Below are 23415 nucleotides of genomic sequence, written 5' to 3' on the forward strand. Positions count from 1 at the left end.
GTAGAGATGACAGGAGCTTTATCAGCAGAATGAGAACTGGATCAACTTCGTACTGTACATGTCTATTAGGTCTACACCCAGATAGCAAGTCAGCTCACCTCTGCCTTTCTTTGCAACTGTATAGCTGCAAAAAGAGGGAATGGCTACAGTAGCCACAAAAATGTTTTGGGAGGGGGTGGCAGGATTTTTTTGGAATCAGTGTCTGCATCTTTAGAGTAAAGCAGAGCATAGACGGCAGCTGTGCAGGGTCATGTGTGGAGGAGAGGCATTCAGGAAGTATCAGTGATGATACTCTGTCACAAAGGGATGGATTTCAGAAAGCCCTGTTCTTATTTTCTGAATTACCAAAGTGGTGAAGACATTACCATGTTTTGATTGATGGTCTAAGAACAGCAGCAGCCCTTGTCAAACTTAATTATAGGGGGTAGAAAGAATTATGAAAGGTATAGGATAAGGACGCATTCCAGAGAATCAAAAAAGTTTTGAGTTTAAAACAACCTAACATTTTACTAAGAAACTACTACATTCAGTGTAGGTACAGTTAACTCTGTGTGGTTTTTCCTACATAAATTAAGGGTCAGGAATCTAGGTTGGTCTGATCCCACTACATCACTGATAACTAAAGCACCTTAATAAGACTTTTAACATTAAAAAACAACTATGGAATACAAAATGAAATACGCACTGTCTGCTACAGTGTTGCCTTTTGTCCTGTGTAAGAGCAAGTCAAGAACTGCCAAGTGGCTTTCCTTCTACAAAGTTCATGTCTCTGGGGTTATAGATGTGTTAATTAGCTAGGTGGTGGGAATCCTTTCATAGTGTGTACCTACAGCAAATCACAATGTACACTTTAAATATCTTACAGTTTTGTCAATTATACCTCAGTAATACCGGGGAAAAATAAGTTCACGTCTCTAGGTACCTGACTTGAAGTTCAAGGTTTTGTAAAAAATAATTTGTACAAAGTGAAGATTACTGACTTAACTACATCAGGGGCTTCCAGCTGGTCTCTAACCTCCTGATTGAAGAGTCAGAAGGGAGCTTAGTCTCCCATCCCCTGAGCCTTCACGTCCACTTAAAGCTGAGTCACTGAGCAGAAACCAGAAACTATGTTGCTGCAGGCCCTGCCAGTGTTCTTTTCATGGACTGGTATCATCTCTGTAGAGAGATCACCACCAATAGGGTTCCCCAGGATTCATGAAGGCTTTGTTTTTAATACCACTGGACAGGGAGATGGAAACCAGGGTTCCACTTCTAGCTCTGCCTTGGCACTTGTCAGTTATAGCTGTGTGACTTCAAACAGGTCACTTGGCCTCTCTGAGCTTCACCTATAAAATGAGGTTGAATTGCACGAATCTTTAGATAACGCATGTGAAAGCACTTAGCATGCCTCTTAGTGCACAGTTGGTGTGCCAAAAATGTTTGTTTCCTCCGTACTAAACTATGCTGAGGCTGAAAAATTCTAAGATGTAATAATTCCTTGATTTCCAAGATGGCCATCACTATATTCAATAAACAAATGTATGTTAACTGATCCTTAAATGTATGTTAACTGATTGTTAACTATATTGTTAACTAATTGTTAACTATATTCAATAAACAAATGTATGTTAACTGATCCTTAAATGTATGTTAACTGATCCATGGTAGAAACCATGAGGCTCAGATCCAGTCCTCAAGGAAGTAATCATTTATTAGGGGCAATAGGATATACTCAATAAAGATGATTGCTCTTAAGTTCCAATAAGGACCAAATTCAATGGCAGTTCAGAGTTAACAGAAAATTTTTGGCTACAAGGAAACTTGGAAGTATTCATGGAAGAAAGAACACTTGAGCTCTTTCTAAAATGCTACAGAATGCTGAGATTTGGACAGGTGGCGACTAGAAGCTTTGGGGATGAAGACATCCCAGGTTTGGGGAATGACATGGAGATGGGCAAGTGCAAAGTGTGTCTGCAGCCGCCCAGTTTGAGTGAAGTATGCAGAAGACTGTTGGGAGATAAGGGTGAAAAAATGTGACCTGGGAAACAGGCCACAGAAGACCTCTGAGCACTTAACTGGGGACTTTTAGCTTTTATGCTGTAAGCAACCAAGAGTTATTAGAGCATAACCTGTTGCTGTGCTGGGGCTAAATTAATCTTGAAATCACTGGGAGGGCAGTGGGGCAACCAGAGGCAGGGAAGTCGGCACAGAGGCTCCTCGCTCCCTTGTGGGGAGGCCGTGGGACCATCAACGACTCGGGCACGCCATAGACTAAATGTATTTTAGGGCTTTTAGCAAGAGACTGTACAAGTTGGTGATCTGTACTTAAGGGAACATATTATTACTTTTTTTTTTTTTTAATGGGAAGGAACTCTTAAATTTATGTTATGACCTGGCCTTAGAGTACAAAGAAAAGCCATGGAGAATGTGACACAGACCAAAGACCTGAATTCAGGGGATGGTGAGAGCAATGACAAATGAAAGACACTGGGCTGCATGAGGGAAATATCAACAGGGCTTGCCCTGATTAACTGCACGGGGTAAAGGAGAAAAGTCCAGAACTGAAGTTCTGAGTCTGAATGATGATGCGATAGCAGTAACAATACGGAGTAAATTCATAAAAATTGTAGTTTTTGAAACTGAGTCATTTTGTTGTTTAAAACCAGTTCTGCCCAAGTCAACAGTGCAGTTCATCTGTCATATTTCTGTTTATAGCTACATGTCTAACATATAAATATTTTACAGTTCATTCCTAAGTAGTAGGAAAAATGAGGGGTTTCTATTTAAGTGGAAGACTCCATCTTAGAGATTAAGTATGTCTGTCTGGTGACATTACAGAATACTAAGCAAGCTGTTCTCACAAGATGCAGGTAGAGCACTTCCAAAAGGCAAAAGATCACTTCTACAAAGTTAGTGCCATGTAAACAGTAAAAACAAGAAGTACAAAAGAAACATTAAATAAAAGATTTTGCTTTTATTTAAAATAAAATGCATTTATACAGTCTTTAAACCATGGATTATTGAACAATACTGGTAATCTACCCCCTCCCTGGCACCCTTTTGGGCTACGTGAGCTAGGAATTTTCTGACTAGCACCAATGCGGATTGTAACAGCGCAACAGACTAGAACACAGCCAGTCCAGGCATTCGAGTTAAGGACACTGTGGCAAATCATGACTATAATGAAGTCATCCTTAATTTAGCAGATATTAAAACTGCACATTAATTATATTTTAAAGAGCATTTAATTAATTGCAAAGATGCAACATCCAAGCCATTTGCTAGTGAGTAGTTTTTTAAAAAACTGTACAATCTTATAAAATTTGTGTTTGTACATTAGTTACACAAAATGCATACTTCATAGACCTTTTACTTCATATTGTAATGCAAAGGTTGCATATTTTAGGCAGACAGTGAATATGCTGGTGAATACTAAAAGTGTTGTAATACAATATGGTGTAAAAATAAAAACACAAGACAATATACATACATGCTTATTCAAGGACAAACACAAACCAGGCATGACGACTAACAGCTATTTCCTTCAAGATCAAACAACGACAGTATTAAATATCAGGCACCTTCTGCAGGCCTGATTTATTTGGGGGGGGGGGGTGGGAGCAGACAGACGACAAATGGCGACCAGAAGTATAGGCTGTTTGAAAAATACGAGGTCAAATTAAACATACATTAAAACACATGCATTAAACATGATAAATAGACTTCATATAGTTTAAGCCCTGGATAGCTTTAAAGTAGATGGCTTGAGTTTCTTACATACAGTTTGGCTAGCTTGAATCAGTGATGTTTTGTTTCTGACTTGCCCACTACTTGTTTTCAATTCATGGCCCTAAGGAACGTGTGCCATATTCAAGTCCATACATTGTATCATGACAGCGATTAATAGTCGTGCTTGTTAGTGCACAGATTAACTGGTCTGGTAAGGCAAAGATGTTTTCATGATAAAATAATAAATTTCAAGCTTACTTTATTAAGCAGCATATAACAAACAGCTTTTAAACTTAAATAACTGTTATGGCCATGGAGCTTCATTACAAAGTGTTTCTGTTCACACCCAACCACTGGTAAGTTTGTAGAACATCTCTTCATCTAAACTCTCATTTTGGTCTTTTGCACGTGTTGAGAGAAATATGTAGCCACCAATGAATTCATGAACCACTTTGCAATCTACTTCAGTACAAATGAAGGACAATCGTACTTCATCTGCAAACTCTACAGTGACCTAGAACAAAGACAGAGAACGATCAGTCCCTGCAAAACTCCAGATGGTTGGGTCCAAGTGAAGCTACTGCGCTTAAGGTCTGTCCTTATCACAAAATACTTGCTGGTCCTCAAATATTTTTTTAATCCTAAACTAATAATGCCTTTAAGTCCAAAAGCATAACTAAAGTTTACTAGCCCCTCCCCTCCTCCTTTTTAGTTTTCTTGTTCTGAAAAGGAAGACTGAATGCAAGGGGGCTTAGGTCATTAGGTTCCCAAATGGTCTCTGGTGATTCAATTAATGAGAATGTCTCTCTTGAAGTCCTGGGAGAAAACCTACTTCCTGTGTTTAATATCTGCTTTAGATATTTAACCTTTAGGTTTCATGTTTGAATATTTCAGAAATACAAGGTTCTATGAAGTAACTGAAATCGATACAACAAACCCAGCGACCCTAAAACAGATGACTTACTAGTAAAAACATCCTGTTTATTTTAAATGATAATCATGTACTCCAAGGCTAGGGGCAGCATGATGTGCCAGGCTTTAGAGCCCTAAGTATCCCAGTTTGAATCCTGATTCTGTTACTAAGTGTGTGGTCATGGACAGTGACGGCCCTCAGTCCTCTAAATTCTAGTGTCCTCATTTGTAAAGTGGGGATAACCCATCAACCTTACAGGGCTGAGGTGAGGTTTAGAATACGGTACAAATATAAAACATCTAGTATCATGCCTGGCACAGGCATTCAATAAAGAGTAGCTGCTACTTATCTAAAGAGAAATATTTATCTATTTATCCGTTATAGAAAGATAACCTTAAAGATGAGGCAATAGTGTAACATATAATTACGTTCTTAGAATTTAATATCTAGGCTAGTTATGAAATAGGCAAGTTTAAGTAGGAAATGAATAGAATTTATCGGCCTTTTTCTTAATTCATTCATTTTTAGCAGACGGACTACATACGCATTCAAGTAGCATAGTTACAGCTTACCATTTTTATTTCCCAGTTTACATTCCACTGTTTCATGTTGCTGAAACGCCAGGTTTTAATTGCATCTCCTGTGCTGGCGTCCATCCTAATCAGTCTGTTGTATGCAATTCCAATAAGTTCTTCTTTTTTGCCCCCTTGGAATCTACAGCATTAAAAACATAAATAAATGTTTTAAAACATGTTGGGGGTGGGAGGGGGACATGTTGGTCTGTTTTTCTTCAAGACACGTGTGTTTTAATTCTAAAAAAAGTGCTATTCTTGCACAAAACAGAAATGCAATCATTTTGAATTTTTGATGAAACAATTTTAAGTATAGAAAATACATTCCAACATTCTTTAAATTTTACTGTGTAACAGGTTAATGGGTCTCAGGAGGTAGCTTTAAATGTTCAATTTCTAATTATATGAAGTAGATTAAGTAAAAAGGCACAGATTATGGTTTACACATAGGTGCTTAGTAGAACCACTGACCTTGCAATAAAGTGTGTGATGCCGAATTCTGGTAATGACTGCCAAGCTTGAATAAATCTCATCTTGGCTTCAATTAGACTCATCTGAGCTACATTCTGATGGGCCTCCAAGATTCTTGCTGTTATCTAAACATGATTAAACATCACCTTTACCATTAGATATTATTCTTTCATGGTAGAATCAAGGCAAAAAAGATTAAAACATTGAATTATGTGCCCCACCCAAAATTATGTATTGCAAGAGTTGGAATTAGAAAATATCTGAAGCTACATTTGGGAATTTTAGTAAAATAATGACTTTCCAAAATAAACCTCAATATATATTTTTTCTTAATTTTAGTTTCCATATGTCAAGAAACAGTGAACTATTAGGACTGCATAACTGCCATTCTTGAGACATATTCAAGTACACATACATATGATACTGCATTATAAAACTATATTTTCTAATCCTCATATACATGACGGGTTTTAAATTCAGCACCAAGATAATATGATCAGAATGAGTACCTGGCATACAAGTTTCTAGCAGGAATAATATATATTTTTAGCAGCTTTAAAGTACTTGAAATCACTGTAATAACTTTAAAATTTTTCTAAAGGAATCATTAGAAAGGTTAATTTTTTAATTTAAATTATACTCACTTTGGGATGACTATTCCCTCAAAGAGTAGAAGGAAATTAATCCATGAGGGGAGATTGTAGCTAGGGCTTTAAATATTTTTAGTTATTTCTTTTCTTTTTCTTTCTTTCTTTTTTTTGTAAATATGGAGAACTTACCAAATCTCTTATATAGCCTGGCTGTAGATGGCAATGCGAGGAAAAGAAAAAGGAAGCAGAGAAAAAAAGGCAATCAGAAAAAATGGCAATGAAGCAAAGAAAAAGTTGCGGTAACCTGCAAACCAAAATTCCAGCCAAAAACCATGCAAAAAATTACTTTAGATGGAAACCAAGCAAAGTAAATGCAAGCATGAAAATGAAAATGAGAAAGCAGCGATTACTTTCCATTTAGAATACTGAGGAACACTTCCCATTATTTTAGATTGTTAAGTGTTACTAAAATTAAGGGTAGAAATTTGTAGGGAGAAGAGAGCAAATAACCTTTCCCCCTTCATGTACCAGTTCTTACTGGTTAGGGTAAAAGCTAATTATTTTAGTAGCAAAATAAAAATTAATATTCAAAAGCCTTTAATGTTGTCTCATATTGAGTCAGATAATATGTCCATGCACCGCTTTTCAGAAATAAGTTGAAGGCATAAAATAAGTGCAGTGACCATACTGTTTTCTTATTTACACAAGAAAAGCAAATCCCTCAATTACCATCTGTTTTTTGCATCCTTTTTCCTGGAAGGGAAAATAAAAATATGCCATACACTACAGTAGGAGTGGTGGCTATAAACATATTGGTCCATTTCAATTTGGATTAACATGGATAAGACGTAGAACAATTCTTTCCTTTGAAATGTTAAAATCCAGTTTGGGAGACATCTATGTAAAAAATATCCATAGCAAATTTAATTAATATATAGTTTTTAGGAATTAAAGTAGATTAACTATAACAAAGGCTATATTGATGGACCCAAAGACTTCATGCCCTGGTAGGGCTGAATGACCCCATGGCCTGCACGTCTTAGACCTACCTGAGCCCGGAGTGCCACTGGATCATACAGGTTAACAAACAATTACTGAGCAATATGTCCAACGACTAGTACACACCTGACACAACTAAACTAAACTGAACTAAACTAAACTAAACTGCTTATCAGCACTTACTAGGTGTCAGGGCAATAATATGACTCAACCTCCAAGTCTAGTTAGGGAAAGGAGAACTCAAAAAGAATGTGCATTTGATAAGATGCCAATGTGGAAGACAGGGCTAGAAAGATCCTTAATCTCAGACCACACACATACTGCCATCCTGCCAGTTAAAGACAGTCACACATTCTCTGTTCTCAAGAGAATTTTCAGCTGACATCTATTCAAGAACTCACCAACAGAAAAGTACCTTTTTAAAGCAAAAACTATCATTTTAAAGGCTTCTGAGAAAACAATACCTGTCTGACAACTAAACCAACATTTGGCAGTCTTCACAATTATACTTTAAGATCTTTTTTCCTAATACCTGATAGTGAAATGAGATTGCTAAAGATCTGAAACTATTCATTGACTTTGAAGGCAAATGAATCCACTTTTAGAAACAAGTCTCTTTATAAATAATTTTTAAATGAATTAACTAAGAATAAAAAATGAAATTAGAACTCGATTCACTTTCCCTTTTTAACTTACAATCTACATTCCACAAAGCTCCCCAGGGCAGCATTTCCTCCATTCCTCACTACTCCCACTTCATATGACCGTGGGACAGACCATTTCCATGCAGTTTACACAACCTCTGCAACTTAAAGATGAATACTTGGTGATTAAAACTTCTGAACATTTCTAGCTAAGTGATTTCAGATCCATATGATAAAGACTGTATTTAAAGTTAAGAATTAGTAAGTGTTCTGGATGTATCATTGGGCCTTTCCAGTGTTTTAAAATTACTCCTTAACAAAAATAAAAATGAAACTAGATAAAAATGAAATATTTATTTCAAAGTTCTTCTTCACTCCCCTCCTAAACTGGAACCTTTTCCTTTTATGGCATGATGCTGGGTGTAGAGAATACTGGGGGCTATCCCAAGTGAAACTCCCCTGGCAAAGAACCTTTTACGTTGTACCAAAGAACCTTTTTCCTAAATAGCAATCCTCTTATGGTATTAATTGCCAGGAAAGGAATTCTAGACAGACGGAACAAAAGCAGTGAGTTTCAATGAAAATTTACCAAACTTTGTCACATTACGCAAATGTTGCCTAGGTTTTGCCTGTTAATGTTAAGAAAAGACAATGTTCAACGTGGACTCTATCTACCCTCGTAAAGTTTATTTCCAAAGCTGAAAAAGTCAATTTTGACAGCAAGAAGAGTCATCACAGATTTGGTTGGGAAATGCTGGCTGTGCTTTATATCAGACTTACTTTATATAAGGAATAAAAGCTGCATGAATTAAGGAACACAATGCAGTAAGACCATATTCAATTTCCTGAAAGAACATCCTGTTAGCAGAGTGATTTCCTCAGGTTGTTTAGAATAAATATGCTCCCAATATTCCACCTCATTATCTTTCATATTAAAATAATAAGGCTTTTCTTAAACGACCAATTTAAACTGACTGAAAGCTATTTATTTCTTATTTTATGTTTTAACCACCTGATACGATATTAAGACTACCAATTAAAATGAAAAAGTTGGGTTTAAGAGGGGGAAACTAAAGTATATGTAGAAAGTTATAAAACAAATGAGCAGAAAATAGCAGATGAAGTAAAATGAATCAAGTACCTGCTTGTTCTTGTACTTTTTTAGATAGCGAGGGGACACCAAACATTCAGGATTTATATCGGTTGTGATCTGCTCTGGTATTAACTGAGGATCTGGATTTAAATGCTGCATCTTCAGAAAGGAAAGAATATTTTGAACTTCTAAGTTATAGGAACTGTCCGCCATGGTCTTGCCTTTGGAGGCCAACCTGCAGGCTGCCATCCAGTGTGCATACTGTTTTTCCTGTTGAAAAGAAATACTGAGGTTTGAAATCTATCCCATGATGGGGTCCTTTGAGTATAAAATATAAGAATGAATGGTCAACTCACTAAGTAAGGAAGCAAAGAACACTGAGTTTTACTTTTAATCAGAAAACTTACATTGTCACAACGAAGCCAGATTTCATTCATGCCCTCTGCAACTGGAATGAGGAGTTTAATGTTAAATTTTTGGCCTGAAATGTTCACATCTGGGGTAACTTCACACCCTGTAGTAAAAAAATTAAAATGATCAAATTTACTCTTAAGAAATCCCAAGCCAATATAGGTAGCCCTCATTTTATGCCATCTTAACATGTTGAATTTGCTGTCGTGGAATCTATAAATCAGGGAATAAATTCCTTATGCTCAGTAATTTTGTCCGGGGGTGGAGCAAAGAATCAGATCTATATGATATACAAGAGATTTAACTGCACAGAGTTTGTGGCCCTTGACTGAGAAGAGAAGCAAAGAGTCCTATTAAAAGGATATTTTACCAAAAACACTTGCACTCCATCCCACAAGTTTTATATGTATTGTTTTAGTATCAGTCAGTTCTTTGAATCTTAAGTTATTTGGGATTTTTTCCCTAGGTTTCTAAATGTACAGGGATTTTTAAATATCTTTCTATAATTAAATTCTAACTTAATTGTGTTTGGGTCAGAATAAATGACTTTTATGATGCTTTTAAAAAAAAGCATGTTTCGGGTGGATTACCCAGTTTGAGCTAGAGTCCTATCATAAGGGCCTCCTTAGGACCCCACTGCTCCCTAACTCAACTGCTCTCCTCTCCTATTCCTGTGTGGAAGCAAGAAGCTTAATGGCACAGGGGAGGGGAGGCACAGGATCTCCTGATTCAACTGAATGCTCCTGGGCACAGGCCTCCTTCCAAAACTCCAGAGTGTTGGAATACTTAACAAGTAGTTCGATTCAGAGGGTGATCATTTGAACAAAAATAGTTTCTTAAGCATTTCTTTGTACATATGAGAAATTAACTGTAAGCACAATATATTAGGAGTCCATCTGGTACAGAAGGTAACATAAACTTATATACATGGGAAGTCAGTATGAAAATAAGTGGCATGCAGAATTTCACTCTACTGGCAAGTTTTCAGGAATACATACATTTATGGATTATAAAAATCCATGTAATCAACTCTGTTAACCATGAGCTGGTGGCTTTACAGAAGAGAACACAGATTTATTGAATGTATATACCCAGTTAGATAACGGGACAATGGTCAGCATAAATTAGTAACCAGTATAATATAGTGAAGAAGAGCTCTGCAAGCAGACAGATTTGGGTTCCAGACCCTTCTCAACCACTTCATAATCATGTCCAATTTATTTATGCCCAAATATCCTGACCTTAAACTCGACCTCACAGGGATGCTGTAAGGATCAATAAGATAATGAAGATGTCAAAGCTCCCTAAAGAGTATTCCAAGTGTTAGTACTTATGTCACCTCAGTACGTGTTAAGACCATCCAGTAGGCTCTATGAGGAAGAATGTAAACTGTTAGCAGGGCCTGCTGTTGCCTTTCTCCTTGTACTGGAGCAACTTCTCCCGGCACAGAGAGTACAAGGAACAAGATAATACACCTCTATGTATCTATCACACAAAAAGAACATATGTTTAAATTGTCATTTTTTTCCCCATCACATAAATGTTTTAAGTATCATATAAAAGAAACACAACATGTCAGATAAAGGAGAGATCCTCTCCTCTCCAGAATTAACTTCAATCATTAATTTGATGGACCTTCTCCCCTCTTTCCTTTCTTTTTAGAATATTTACTCCACATAAATAGCTACCACATTAACTCCTATACAGTCATTAGAAACAATTAGGAAGTTGTGTGGCAATATGTTTAACCTGCAAAGTTAAAACAAAGAGATGTCTGAAGATACACAATCTTTGCCACAAATTTCATTAATCATGCAAGTAGATTTAAAGTACCCAAGCCCATAATAATTAGACCTCTTTTTAAAGTAAAATGCCAAAAAAAACTAAAAAAGGAGAGACCAAGTGAGTGGTAACTCAGGCACTAGTGTAAGCACAGAGGCACTCAGTAGCCACATTTCAGACAGTATTCGCCCCACGCCTCCTCCAAGCACAGGCTACCTGCTTCCACGGTAACATGCTGGACCTCACTGTAACCCAATTACTAGTTCTCTGAAGCATTAAATGCAAACAGCCCACTCTGATCACAATCTTCCACTGAGAGACCCAATCCTGTGACCCCATCACTTTCTCCCCATCATGTTTCCACCTCTTCCTTCTCTGCAGTCCAGCCTGGACCCCGCTGCACCAGCTGTCACCTCCAACTCCCCAGACTCACTGTCTTTCCATTACACACACTCAGCAAACCCTTAACCCTAGCTCAACCCAGCCATCTACCACTTACTTGCCTCTGCTCTGGCTGCTGAGCACTCTATGAGGGAAAGGGGGAGAAAAAAAAAAAATCACAAAACTGAGCAGATAAGTTTCACCAGAAATTCGTAAATTCCCAACCTTAGCCTGCCCCTTGACACTGGCAAGCCTTCTGTGTTAGCAGACATTCTCAACAATGTTTATTTCACATCTTCTCAGGCCTCCTATGCCACTCACTCTCAGGGGACAACCTCACATGTTACTTTCCCAAGAAGACGAAAGCCATCAAAAGTGAGGTGCCCCAACTTCCTGCCACCAAAGCAGATAAACCTGGCTGCCCTTGCTTCCACACAGTGGAAGAGGTGTCTCTCCTCTCAAGGCTCTTACGTCCGAGTGGGCTGAACTTTCTACCACCCGTCAGGAGCCTTGCTCCATCACAGAGATCTCCTCCCACCTCCCTTCCTTTCCTTCTACTGTGACGTTTCCATCAGCATTTAACTTCCTTGAGTCTCTCATCTTAAACCATAAAACGCCTCTCTCCTCTACCTTATACCTCTCTCTTCTATTACTGCCCTCTTTCCTCCTTCTCTGTCACAGATAAGGTTCATCAAAAAGCTGTCTTTGTTTCCTATTTACCTCTCAATGACTGTACTTTGGCTCCCATACTTAAAAGCCCATTGAAATCTGCTGAATCTGTTCTTAATCAAGGTTACTAACCACCTCCATGTAGCTAAATCCTACGGAGGCTTAATCTTACTTTTCTGTAGCATCTGACACTATTGACTACACTGTCCTTTTCGAAACACCTTTTACCTTAACTTCCATCATGCCTCATTTCCATGGTCTTCCTATATATTATTTTTTGTGGTTTATTTCCCTTGCAAGTTCCTCCTCCTCTAATCTGCCCTGTCCCTTAAACATGGGTGTCCTGCAAGGTTCTGCTCTTAGCCTTTTCATATTGTAGACAACTATTCCAATGGCTACATCTACCATTAATACTAACTGCTACCACATTGCTATCTGCAGCATGGATCTCGCCCGTGCTCCAAACAGATATCCCACCGGCACCTCAAATTTAAAATAACCCAATTAAATTAAGCTCATCTTCCCCCCCAAACTCATCTCTTCTATATTCTCAATCTCAATACCACCCTATCCACCCAGCTATACAAGCCAGAATCAAGTCCCTCCCCGAGCCTCTCCCAGGTCAATCACCCAGTCTGTTGATCGAACTTCCTCAGAATCTGATGAAGTTGCGCCCTTTTCTCCACCATATTGATAAACGTAATTTGGATCACTATCACTGCTCTAAAATTACTCCTCTACCCTGTAGCCAATATAAGTATGATAGATCCCATCATTTTCATAATAATCTTTCAGTGTCACTTCATTGCTGCCAGTTTAAAAAACTTAACAATTTTATCCTCCAATTCCTGCCCATTTCTTCTGCTATTACCTCTCATAGCTAGCAGGAATGGACTCGACAGCTAATAAGGGAGGGTTCATCCTCCCCGCTTAAACTCCATATTCCGGAAGCACAACCCGCCCTGTGACTGCGGAGGCTTCTCTCCACGCATCTGCACACCAGCCTCTTTTACCAACTCTCCTCCTTCCTTCCACAGATCACAATTTTCTCTTTTGGATCATAACTGTGACATTATTTCCCCCATGAAGTCTCTCCTAATTCTCTCCAATGTCACTGAAGACTAACTGGTACAGCACCCTTACCTCTTTGCTCCTCTAATCTATTGCTTACTTTTTAAAGTACTATTTACTGCCCGAATTGTAGCTGTTTATCTCCTGACATGCTCTAAAACATCTTGAAGGATGCGACTGTAATCTGTTCTTGCTCTTGTCTCTACCTGGCACAGTTCATGGCAGGAGATCAATCAGCATCTGCTGAACTGCACTTTTTAGAACTGTGCATTTTAGATATCTTAGGGGCCTTAGAGAGCATCCAGTTCAACACTCTTATTACTCAGAGGAAGATACTAAGGTCCAGATAGGCTACTTTTCCAAAATCGCAGAGCAGAACAGAATCTAGGCCATTTGATTTAGTTTACTGGCAGAGCAGAATCTAGGCCGTTTGATTCTTAGTCTAGTGTTACCTTCACCAGTGTGATGTGCTAGAAAAGTGCTCCTTGGGAGGACTTGGGAGAAGTGGGATTAGGACACCCTGTAGGCTGTTCTCCATACCGGGACTTAACTTCTCAGTTATAGAAGGAGAAGACTAAGGATGTAATAGGGACAGAGAAGACAGGGGCCAGAAAACAGATTAAGTCTCTAAATCAAGAGTGGACAATTGCAGCTGGTCCTGAGCAGCGACAAAGGGAAGCAAGAGGACAGCTGCAATAGATTTTGAGAGTAAAAAATAATGGTAAAGACTCAAAAGTTAAACTCGTGACTTAGAGAAAAAGACAGTGAGTCTAACTAAAAGTTTTAGGAAAATTACAGAATTTCAACACATGGGCACAGCAATCATCTACCCAGGGCAGAGGTACTATTTATTAAAATGTGTGTAACTACACAGCAATAGTTCAGATGACTACTGGGCAGAATAGAGATAGGGTAGAGATTTGGACATCGTGTTGAAATATACTAAAAATATACTAATGCACAATTTACTAAGAAAAATTAAGAATACAGATCTACAGATGTAACTCCAGAGCCCGGAAGCACCTAACGCCTTTCTTAACTGCCTCTCCAACCCCTTAACTCAGGAATTCAAGTCTCACAAGAATGCATCTGGCTGGAGTCTAAATCCCACTGGAAATGAGTCTGGAAGATGTATTTCAGTCTTGCAGCTTTGCTGTAAGGGAAGGCACAGTAGAAGGAGTGTGGAGCAGCGAGGAGCCAACCTGCCGCGTCCCCCACCAAGCATGCTGGGTGCCCGGGGCAGCGAGTGCTGGGGAGCCTGTGGAGAGCAGGCTTCCTGGAGGAAGTGGTATCTACACTGGAAGTGAGCTGGCAGTTTTAAGTAACGTCACCGCGAGTGAGAGGCTCATGAACAATCTGCAAGACCAGATGAAGGCTGCAGAGAATCACAGAAAGAGGCAGCAGGATGTCCTCCAGCCACAGAAGAACGAGACCAACCTGGAGAGGGACCTCTCCTACCACCTGAACCACTGCATCCAACAGATGCGAGTGGTGAAGGAGCAGTGTGAAGGACCAACAGAACTCACTAAAACCAAATGAAGCTGAACTCCACAGACCTGAACAGAAAAAAAAAAGACCAAAACCAGCAGCTCTGATCCTTGGCCAGGCTCAGTCTGGGCCACAGGAAGCAAGCCCACCACAGCTGCCACAGGACCGCAGAAACAGGTCCAGCAATGTGTGCCTCAAGTACCAGCCCCTGTTCTGAGACAGCTTTGGATCTGAAGAAATAAGAGGAAACCAATGAGATTCAGGTTGTCAGCTAGGAGGAGCCTCAGAGGGGTATCCTGGGGCTGCCCCAGGGGCCAGGACGAGAGCAGTGTTGAAGATGACGAAAATGTGCAGGGAGGAGGTGTTGGGAAAGGGAAAGAACTCAGCTAAACCCTGCAGGTGGCTAACCCACTGGTGAGCCAGAAAACCAAGAGACTGGGGGCCTGAGCTGGACCAGCTTGTGAGCAGTGAAGGTCAGGAGGATGCTGATGAGGAAGGGAGACCCCAGCAAAAACTGGGAGGAGATGTGACTACAGCACAGCTGAGAATGAGGCAGACCCTGAAAATTAAGTGGGCAGCTCCTGCAGAATGAGGAAAACCTAAATGTCCTAACACTGAAGAACAGAAAAGAGACATCATACATTTACTTGGGATAAAAGTAGAACCACACACTTCAAGTGAGGACTGCACAGAGATTACAACAAAATATTCATGTGAAATTGAATACTAAACATAAAAAAGTACCTAAAGCACCTAAGAAACTAAAAAACTAAACAACTTTATCGCCCAGCAAAACAAAGTTTATTGAATATTAGCTAACAGATATTCCACCATCAATATTGGTCATTCCAAGGCTTTCCTTACCTCTTAGGTTCATCTGATGAGCTGGTGTGCCACTGGATTCTTCTTTGCTCTTATAGCAAGAAATAGATGTGTCTTTAAAGGTGCACCAGTACTGCTTGTAACCTTTTAGAGTCAGCTTTTTTGGCCTATGTGTCAAACAGAATTAGAAGGAAAAAAAAACACTTTTGAAATAACTTTATCAATGCTATGTTTTAGCAGCAAAGTTTCACAATGTTAAAAGTCTGAGACCAAGTTTTACATATGCTGAATTCAGTTCCCTTTTGGCCAGTGTGTTATATTCAATGTTGCTCTTACTGGATTTGCCCCTCCTTTCTCAATCTACTCAGGAAGATCTTACAGTGAGTGGGCAGAGGAAGACAGTAAGGCAAACATTCCAGTATTTCTGTCAGTTGTAGCTGTCCCTATCACTAGCAGGTCACATGGGAAGCATAGGAAAATAAAGGTGAAGTAAATGTCAATGATTGGAAGGTTCCTAGGTCCTGTAATTACCTGCAAGTTCATGATGTCCATAGGGCTGCCTTTGGAGCCTCTCTAAACAAGCAAGTTTACCTGGCAAGACTAAAGTGAGGGAAGTGCTTATCTCTCAGGCATGTATTCAGTGGTGACTTATCTCTCAGGCATGTATTCAGTGGTGACTTTAACTTGTCACTCCAATGTCAAACAGGAAGCATGAGGAAAAGTGCAGGTAGGTAAAAAAGTGCAGGTAGGTAAAAAAGGTGTGTAAAGGGAGAACAAAGTAGGGTAGGGAGCAGCATTTGAAATTGTGCCATTTGCTCAGAAATGTTCCATATGTGGAGCTGTTATATGTTCACCTACAGTAAATGGTTTATTCCAAAATGGCTTTATATCTTATATTCCACATCACCTCCTTTCCTCTTTCTGCCTTAATGCCTAGCGCTCTTGATTCTGTGGAGTATGACTAGATCGACAGTTTAAAAGTCTAGATAAGATACACTGGAAACTTGTTATAAAATGTCCCATCACCAAATGAATAGAATTCAATAGATTCTGGGGCTCTAAACAAAGAAACAGCCACTGACAACAGCAGTTCATCATGTAGTGCTTTCACCCAGACGGGATGCTTTATACTGATATGCCACTGTATGTTTCAGAATCTGTATGATGCAATCCATCTAGGTTTACACAATCTCCTCCCCCACCTTAAGGAAAATGTTTATCAGATAAAACAACTTAATAAGTACTGCAATTTTAATTTGGTAAAGATGGTTATTTTCCCTCATTTGCCAGAGTAAATTTCAAAAATGTGAACGTGGCTATAAAACTGACATTTATTCATTAATATTTGGAATTCCTCCCCTTTTGTACTTACTTGAAAACTTTAATATAGTCAGCAAGTTCAGGAATGGAAGTGATGTCCCCCTAGGAAAAGAATTAAATCATTTTTTTCTCATGAAAACAAAATCTGAAACTCTACTGTTTAGTATCTGATATCAAGAACCAGCTTATTCAGTAAACAAGGAAAGTTACATAAAATACAGATTATAAAGATTTTAAAGGTACAATCACATTATATGGTCACATAGTACAATACAATGGTATTTTCAAATGGCATAAAAAGCTATTAAAAATTTGATCAAAATAGAAATTTATACAACCCACAAGAATATACTGTTGATTTTAATATAGCTAAAACTGCTTATAGCTGCATAAGCAGTAACTGTAACAGTCCATAAAATAGTGTTTCTTCTGTAATAACTAACACCTAAGCATTTAAAATTTTTCCTGAGATCTATTTTTCTCTTCTTTTTGTCATATTGCAAATTTGGAGATCACTAAATGGATTTTACCATGACTTGAGATTAATTTTTCCTCTGAAGAAATATTCTCCCACTACTTGTAAGAGAATGTGCAGACTGTCAAGATCTATCTTTACTGTGTTGGAAGCACTAGACACTAGAACAATATTAATGTTAAAAATTTCCCTGAAAGTTTCTGGAAAATTGATGTCTGTATTTTCTAAAGCACTAAATATTTCTCTGTATCCCCCAAACACTTCATGAAAACCTAATTCCACAGAAAGGTATAAACATCAGTTCAAACTAAATCAGTAGGTAAAAGATTCACCCTACCAAAATTGTTGATGTTTTACCCCCTTCCAAAGTAATCTCCAGGTCTGAAAGGGCAGCATCAACTTCATCCACTTCTTTGTCACTGTTGTTCAAATGATTCTCTGATGTCATGATCGACAGCTTATTGATATGATACTGAAACCAGAAGTGATATTTTATTTAAATGATTGTTCTAACTATAAATTTTAAAATGAGATATTATCTGTATCTATACTGAATGTCTTTCATCACCTAATCTGAAAAGCTAAACGTCTCTAAGAATTAGAAGGATAGGAAAATAATGGGCATGGCACCTGAAATCAGTGTCCTAAACCTGCTAATAAATGTTTACTCAAAAAAGTAGGGTCCCTGGACAAATACAAATGAATTCAGTTTGGGTGTCCCTAGGATTTAGAGGGTTAACACCTCTCCCACTGAACTCTACATGAGCAGAGACTTTTTTTAAAAAAGAATAAATTTATTTAAAAAAAAAAAATTTATTTATTTTTGGCCGCACTGGGTCTTCGTTGCTGTGCAGGGGCTTTCTCTAGTTGTGGCAAGCGGGGGCTACTCTTCGTTGTGGTGCACAGGCTGCTCATTGCAGTGGCTTTTCTTGTTGCAGAGCACGGGCTCTAGGCACGCGGGCTTAAGTAGTTGTGGCTCGCGGGCTCTAGAGCGCAGGCTCAGTAGTTGTGGCGCACAGGCTTAGTTGCTCTGTGGCATGTGGGATCTTCCCAGACTAGGGCTCAAACCTGTGTCCCCTGCACCGGCAGGTGGATTCATAACCACTGCGCCACCAGGGAAGTCCACGAGCAGAGACTTTTAAGTGTCTTTTTTCCCCCACTGCAGTATTCCACGTCTAAAACGCAGGCTAGAACCAACAAGTATTGGATGAATGAACAGAATATGCATAAAGTCTTCTGTAGAAATGGATTAACATTGGTTACCTTATATTACTACTATTATCCAGCAGAGGAAATTTAGTTATCACTATTATGTTGAAAACTAAAGTTCCACTTTCCCCCATCCTCAATTCAATGCTGAAAACCTGATCAGAGAGAGATGACATTTACCTTCTCATTCATACATTAGAATAAGGTAGAATATGTTTATATGGGAATACATATACCACCGACACACGTGAATACTCCCATATATATATATGTGTGTGTGTGTGTATATATATATATATATATATATATATATTTGTGTATATATAATGAGTAGTGATAACTCCTCCTATATGTAGATAGAAAGATCTTTGGGTATAGAAGTAGTCATGATTTTAAATACACTTAGGTAAGTGGTTTAGAACAAATATTAATGATTAGATTTTGATGCTAAACTTTAGAGAGGTTTTATACAAAGTTAAGCAGAACTTTTAAATCACTTAATCAGTTACCTTTCAAAGCACTAAGTAGCAATCCATATTTCTGCAGGACTCATTCACTGAATACAATCTATTCATGGGAACATTTAGTGAACTAATCCTGAGGCCAAATATCAACATTCCTCTGTATTTTAAGATGTAGTGAATTAGTAATGACTACTCTCTGGCTATATCTTCAGTTGTGCTGAAATGAGATCCTTACAGTGGTAGAAATTTTCATATTCACAAATCATGAAGAAAAAGGCAGGGTGAGGCCCCCAGGCAGTGGCCGCAAATATCAGAGCATATTAAGAAGCATATGGAGAGCTGGTTAAAAATATAGATGCTCAGGTTTGTTCACCCCCAGAGATTCTGATTCAGCAAATATGGGGTCCAGCCTGGAATCTGCATTTTTTACTAAGTACCTTAGATGATTCTGATGCAAAAGGTCCTTCTGAGTTATACTGGAGAAATCCTGGATGTGAATGGGACTGGTCATAAAATCCAGTTTTGATTTCAAAGGGGCATGGAGTATCTGTTAAATGTTACAATACATGATTGGACCTAAATACTTGAAAAACAGTGTTACTAACTTACCTAATTTAATTTTTTTTATCCACAGCTTCTTACTTTGCATTATTTTGTTTCTTTTTACTATTGTAGACTTATTTTACACAAGGAACCAGAAGCTCTAAGGAGAGAATAGTTCAGATTGTAACCTATGTCTAAAATAAAAAACCCTAGGCATCTCCTTGCCATACTTTCAGAGTTTCCCCCTTCTTGTACTGGATGGTTTCCAAGAGGCTTTGGGTCAGTCTCTTGGAAGGCTTCCAACAACTCAGGGGATTTGTAGTCCAAAATTGTCTCAATGAATCTATATTCTAAAATGGTCCAGGAAAGCTATGCTTTGGGGCATTCAGTCTCCATGAATTAAAATCCATGGTTCTGAGGTGTTTTTCACTGAATCGAAATGGAATATCTAATGTTTATTGGGTTGGGGTGGGAGTTGGGCAAAGCTGAAGAATAATCCCATTTCTATGACAGTATGACTGTGTGTATACTCATTCAACAAATAGTTTTGAACACCTATGTGCTGGGATATATCTGTTGGCTTTTTTAAAAAATGCATTATTTTTATAATAAAAAGATAAGAAAACCTATGGTTTTCCCCACATACATTTTACATGTATTATTATTCTGTCATTAGCAAAACTTTCACTAGAAAATTATGAGCCCATAATCTAAGTGAGAAAGATGTAGAGAGAACACTATATAAAACCAAGTGAGATAACTCTGAACAAAATTGCTCCAGAATTTAATTAAAGGAATTCTTCAGGTAGTCTGAATCACCCACAAACACAATATGAGAGTCTTAACTGATTAAGCATGTCTCTAGAAAATAACTAAACTAATTCATCTGTCATTACCAATTTTCCCTGTCTGAGCTTCATTTTGAGTCCCTTCTTTCAGTGTGTAAAACTAAGGAGAAACGAGCTGCTCTTCCTCTCTAAAGGACAACTTTTCTGAGTCTTAACTGAGAAACTCTTCTGGGTACATAAAAACATTTGGAAGATTGAGGGCATTTTTATTTGTGTTCTAAGGAAAAAATTAAATCATTGTGATAGTGAAAGATATTCATAACTGAATGTCAACCTTGCTTCCAGTACTTAAATAGAATTCCACCATAATCTGAGAACACTCGCCAAAGCCTCACGCAGATATCTGAAACTATTAATCTAGAAAAATTAATCTAGTGGTCAATCAGACCTCAGTGTCTCCAAGAATGATTTGTGGATGCCACCTTAATATTACTTTACCAGTGGGAACAGCAGTAATGAAGTGGGCAATTAATTTTTTAATAAGCCCTACTGTAATTCTGAAACAGGTGGTAAGCAAGAACCACATTTGGAAAAATACTAGTTTAACATTAGCTACCTACTTCTTAAGGATTACCATTCTAAAAACTTATCTATGTTTAGTTTCACTAGTCTCTTAAAATTTTATCATCTTAAAAGGTATTAATTTCTGCCATAGCCCATTTTACAAATATTACCATCCCCAGTTATTTATCAAGTTATGCAAAGCTTCATTTCAGAAATCTGATTCTTAATATAAATTTTATTTCCAGGGGAAAATTGGACAGTTTTAAGCTTATATACATCTAGGGGTGGAAGGATATTTTTCTCCTACAGGATACAGAAAAGTAACTATTAAGTATACCACTAATCTCTTACATAAGACAAAAATTAAATTAAATTCACACATATTTTGCCTTCTAAGTGTCTGTTCACTTTCTACATAGCAAAAAGTAAAACACTACCTATCAGAATGCTACTGGAATTACTATGCCTCTTTACCATTTAAATAATCCCCTACCCTTTCCCCCGAAAAGTCCCATTTACCAATACTCGCCACTACCTGCAAGGCTGCAAACATCATCATTTCTTCTTCGGTGCATTCAATTTCTTCCAAGAGAATAGCCCATTTGGCCTGCTCATAAAGCTGATTAATTCTGATTGCATCATACTGCAGCAAAAGAGATACAATTCTTTTGTAATATATTACCTTTTACATTAACAATAAGGGAAAAAACTACCTATAGGGTTACGTATCCCTAAATATATCCACATCTAATTTTTCATTAAAAATGGCATTAAAATATGCCATAAGATTTTTACATATTCAGTATGAGAAGCAGATTCTGTATGTTATTTTCCAGGGAAAAAAACGTTAGGTATTACAGACCTTAATAAAAGGAATTTAACTTGAAGACATTAAAGTAAGGTAGAACTGACTGTTTTTCAGTATTGTTGTTGCAATTTACCACACTAACATGTCATAATCAGACAGTAAGTTAATTATTTCGCGGAACATCTTGCTCACTGTGGAAAAGCATACCCAGACAAAGTGGCAGGTCCTTGGAAACAGTAATTATTTTAAGAATCCAAAATAGAGGGCGTACACAAACACACATAAGCACACACACACATTTGTAGAAAAGATTTACTTAAATGTTACTGAATTATCCATTTAGTTACGTTAATAAAAATCAATAGTAATACTGTAACAATACTATCTTAGAATGGTAACAAAATACATAGCCCCCTCCCACCCCATGCAAATGTAACTATGTTCCCAGAACAGCTTTGGCTTTACCACAATTAGGTACGATATAGCCTAAAAAGGGATTAAAATGATTTTTTGTAATTCTACTATATACATTTTACTGTTGTATGAAGAATTATTTACGCACATAATTTAAAATGATAAATACATACATTAAAATCTAGGCTATAATCTAGACATGAAAAGGATGAGAAGCAGACAAGAGAGGTCCCCTCACCCGCAAGGATGACATGAAAGCAAAACACTCAAATCTCTGTGCCATGTGTTTTCTGGGGGAAAACATTCCAGACCTCTACAGCAAATTTAAATCTTATCAGAAAGGCAAAGTACTTCAGTAGCACAGATGATGCCAACCATCTGATAGTAAAAACATATTACAATGTTTGGCTATTAAATTGAGAGAAATATAGACTTAAAAAGAATTTTTTTTTGAAGCAACATCTTCTGGGATATATAATTATGTACAGTTGAAGAGAGATGTTAAAAAAAAAACACATTAACTTTACCAATTCCGTAGTACCTAACTAGTTCCTTTAAAATACAAATCAACCAAAAGTTCAATTCTTTAACAAAAAGAAAAGGGTTTAGTTATGCTTCCAACTTACTAAAACAACAGACTACTTTAAAATACAGGTGTCTTTGTCCAAAGCTTTGAGTTTTTAATATTATTCAGGACTTGCTATATATATCCAAACAATTCCTTACCCCACCAACTTCCAAAAAGCAAACAAAAAGGAACAAAAGAGATCCCTCTAAACCCTCGGTACCTTTGGATTCAAATCAAAAAAGCTGTAATACTTGAATCGGAGCAGCAAGGCCTCATTTTCCTTCACATCCTGTTCCATGAGAGATCTTGAGGAATCAAGCCACCTGGACAAATTAACAATAGTGGAACAGAGCAAGACAAAATTAATTCTACCTCTATGTGGATAAAGAAATTCTTAAATTGTATCTATACTTTAAAACTTACTCTTGGTTGGGCGGGATAAATTAGGAGGCTGGGATCAACATATACACACTACTATTTATAAAACAGATAACCAACAAGGACCTACTATATAGCACAGGGAACTATATTCAATATTTTGCAATAACCTATAAGGGAAGAGAAACTGAAGAAGACTATATATACATATATACGTACACACACACATATACACACACATATGCTGTATGTATATATAGCTGAACC

General features: G+C 37.8%; 1 protein-coding gene across 7 annotated transcripts in view; it reads right to left on the reverse strand.

Moving 5' to 3' along the window:
- Positions 1-2941: 2941 nt before the first annotated feature.
- Positions 2942-23415, reverse strand: part of FERMT2 (FERM domain containing kindlin 2) — a 98891-nt gene continuing 78417 nt past the window's right edge. For 3 of the 7 annotated variants that reach the window (XM_049704890.1, XM_049704888.1, XM_049704898.1), the window contains 12 exons: positions 22991-23093; positions 21516-21623; positions 17750-17884; positions 16990-17039; positions 15660-15784; positions 9401-9507; positions 9042-9263; positions 6987-7010; positions 6447-6467; positions 5668-5792; positions 5197-5338; positions 2942-4225 (listed from right to left, as the gene is read on the reverse strand). In XM_049704890.1, the coding sequence (XP_049560847.1) occupies positions 4052-4225; positions 5197-5338; positions 5668-5792; positions 6447-6467; positions 6987-7010; positions 9042-9263; positions 9401-9507; positions 15660-15784; positions 16990-17039; positions 17750-17884; positions 21516-21623; positions 22991-23093 (1336 nt within the window). In that variant the 3' untranslated portion in view covers positions 2942-4051. The remainder of the gene's footprint in view (positions 4226-5196; positions 5339-5667; positions 5793-6446; positions 6468-6986; positions 7011-9041; positions 9264-9400; positions 9508-15659; positions 15785-16989; positions 17040-17749; positions 17885-21515; positions 21624-22990; positions 23094-23415) is intronic. The other 4 variants (XM_049704894.1, XM_049704902.1, XM_033404764.2 and 1 more) reach the window with 2 other exon arrangements.

Source organism: Orcinus orca, chromosome 2 (genome assembly GCF_937001465.1).
Source record: "Orcinus orca chromosome 2, mOrcOrc1.1, whole genome shotgun sequence".
NCBI lineage: Eukaryota > Metazoa > Chordata > Mammalia > Artiodactyla > Delphinidae > Orcinus > Orcinus orca.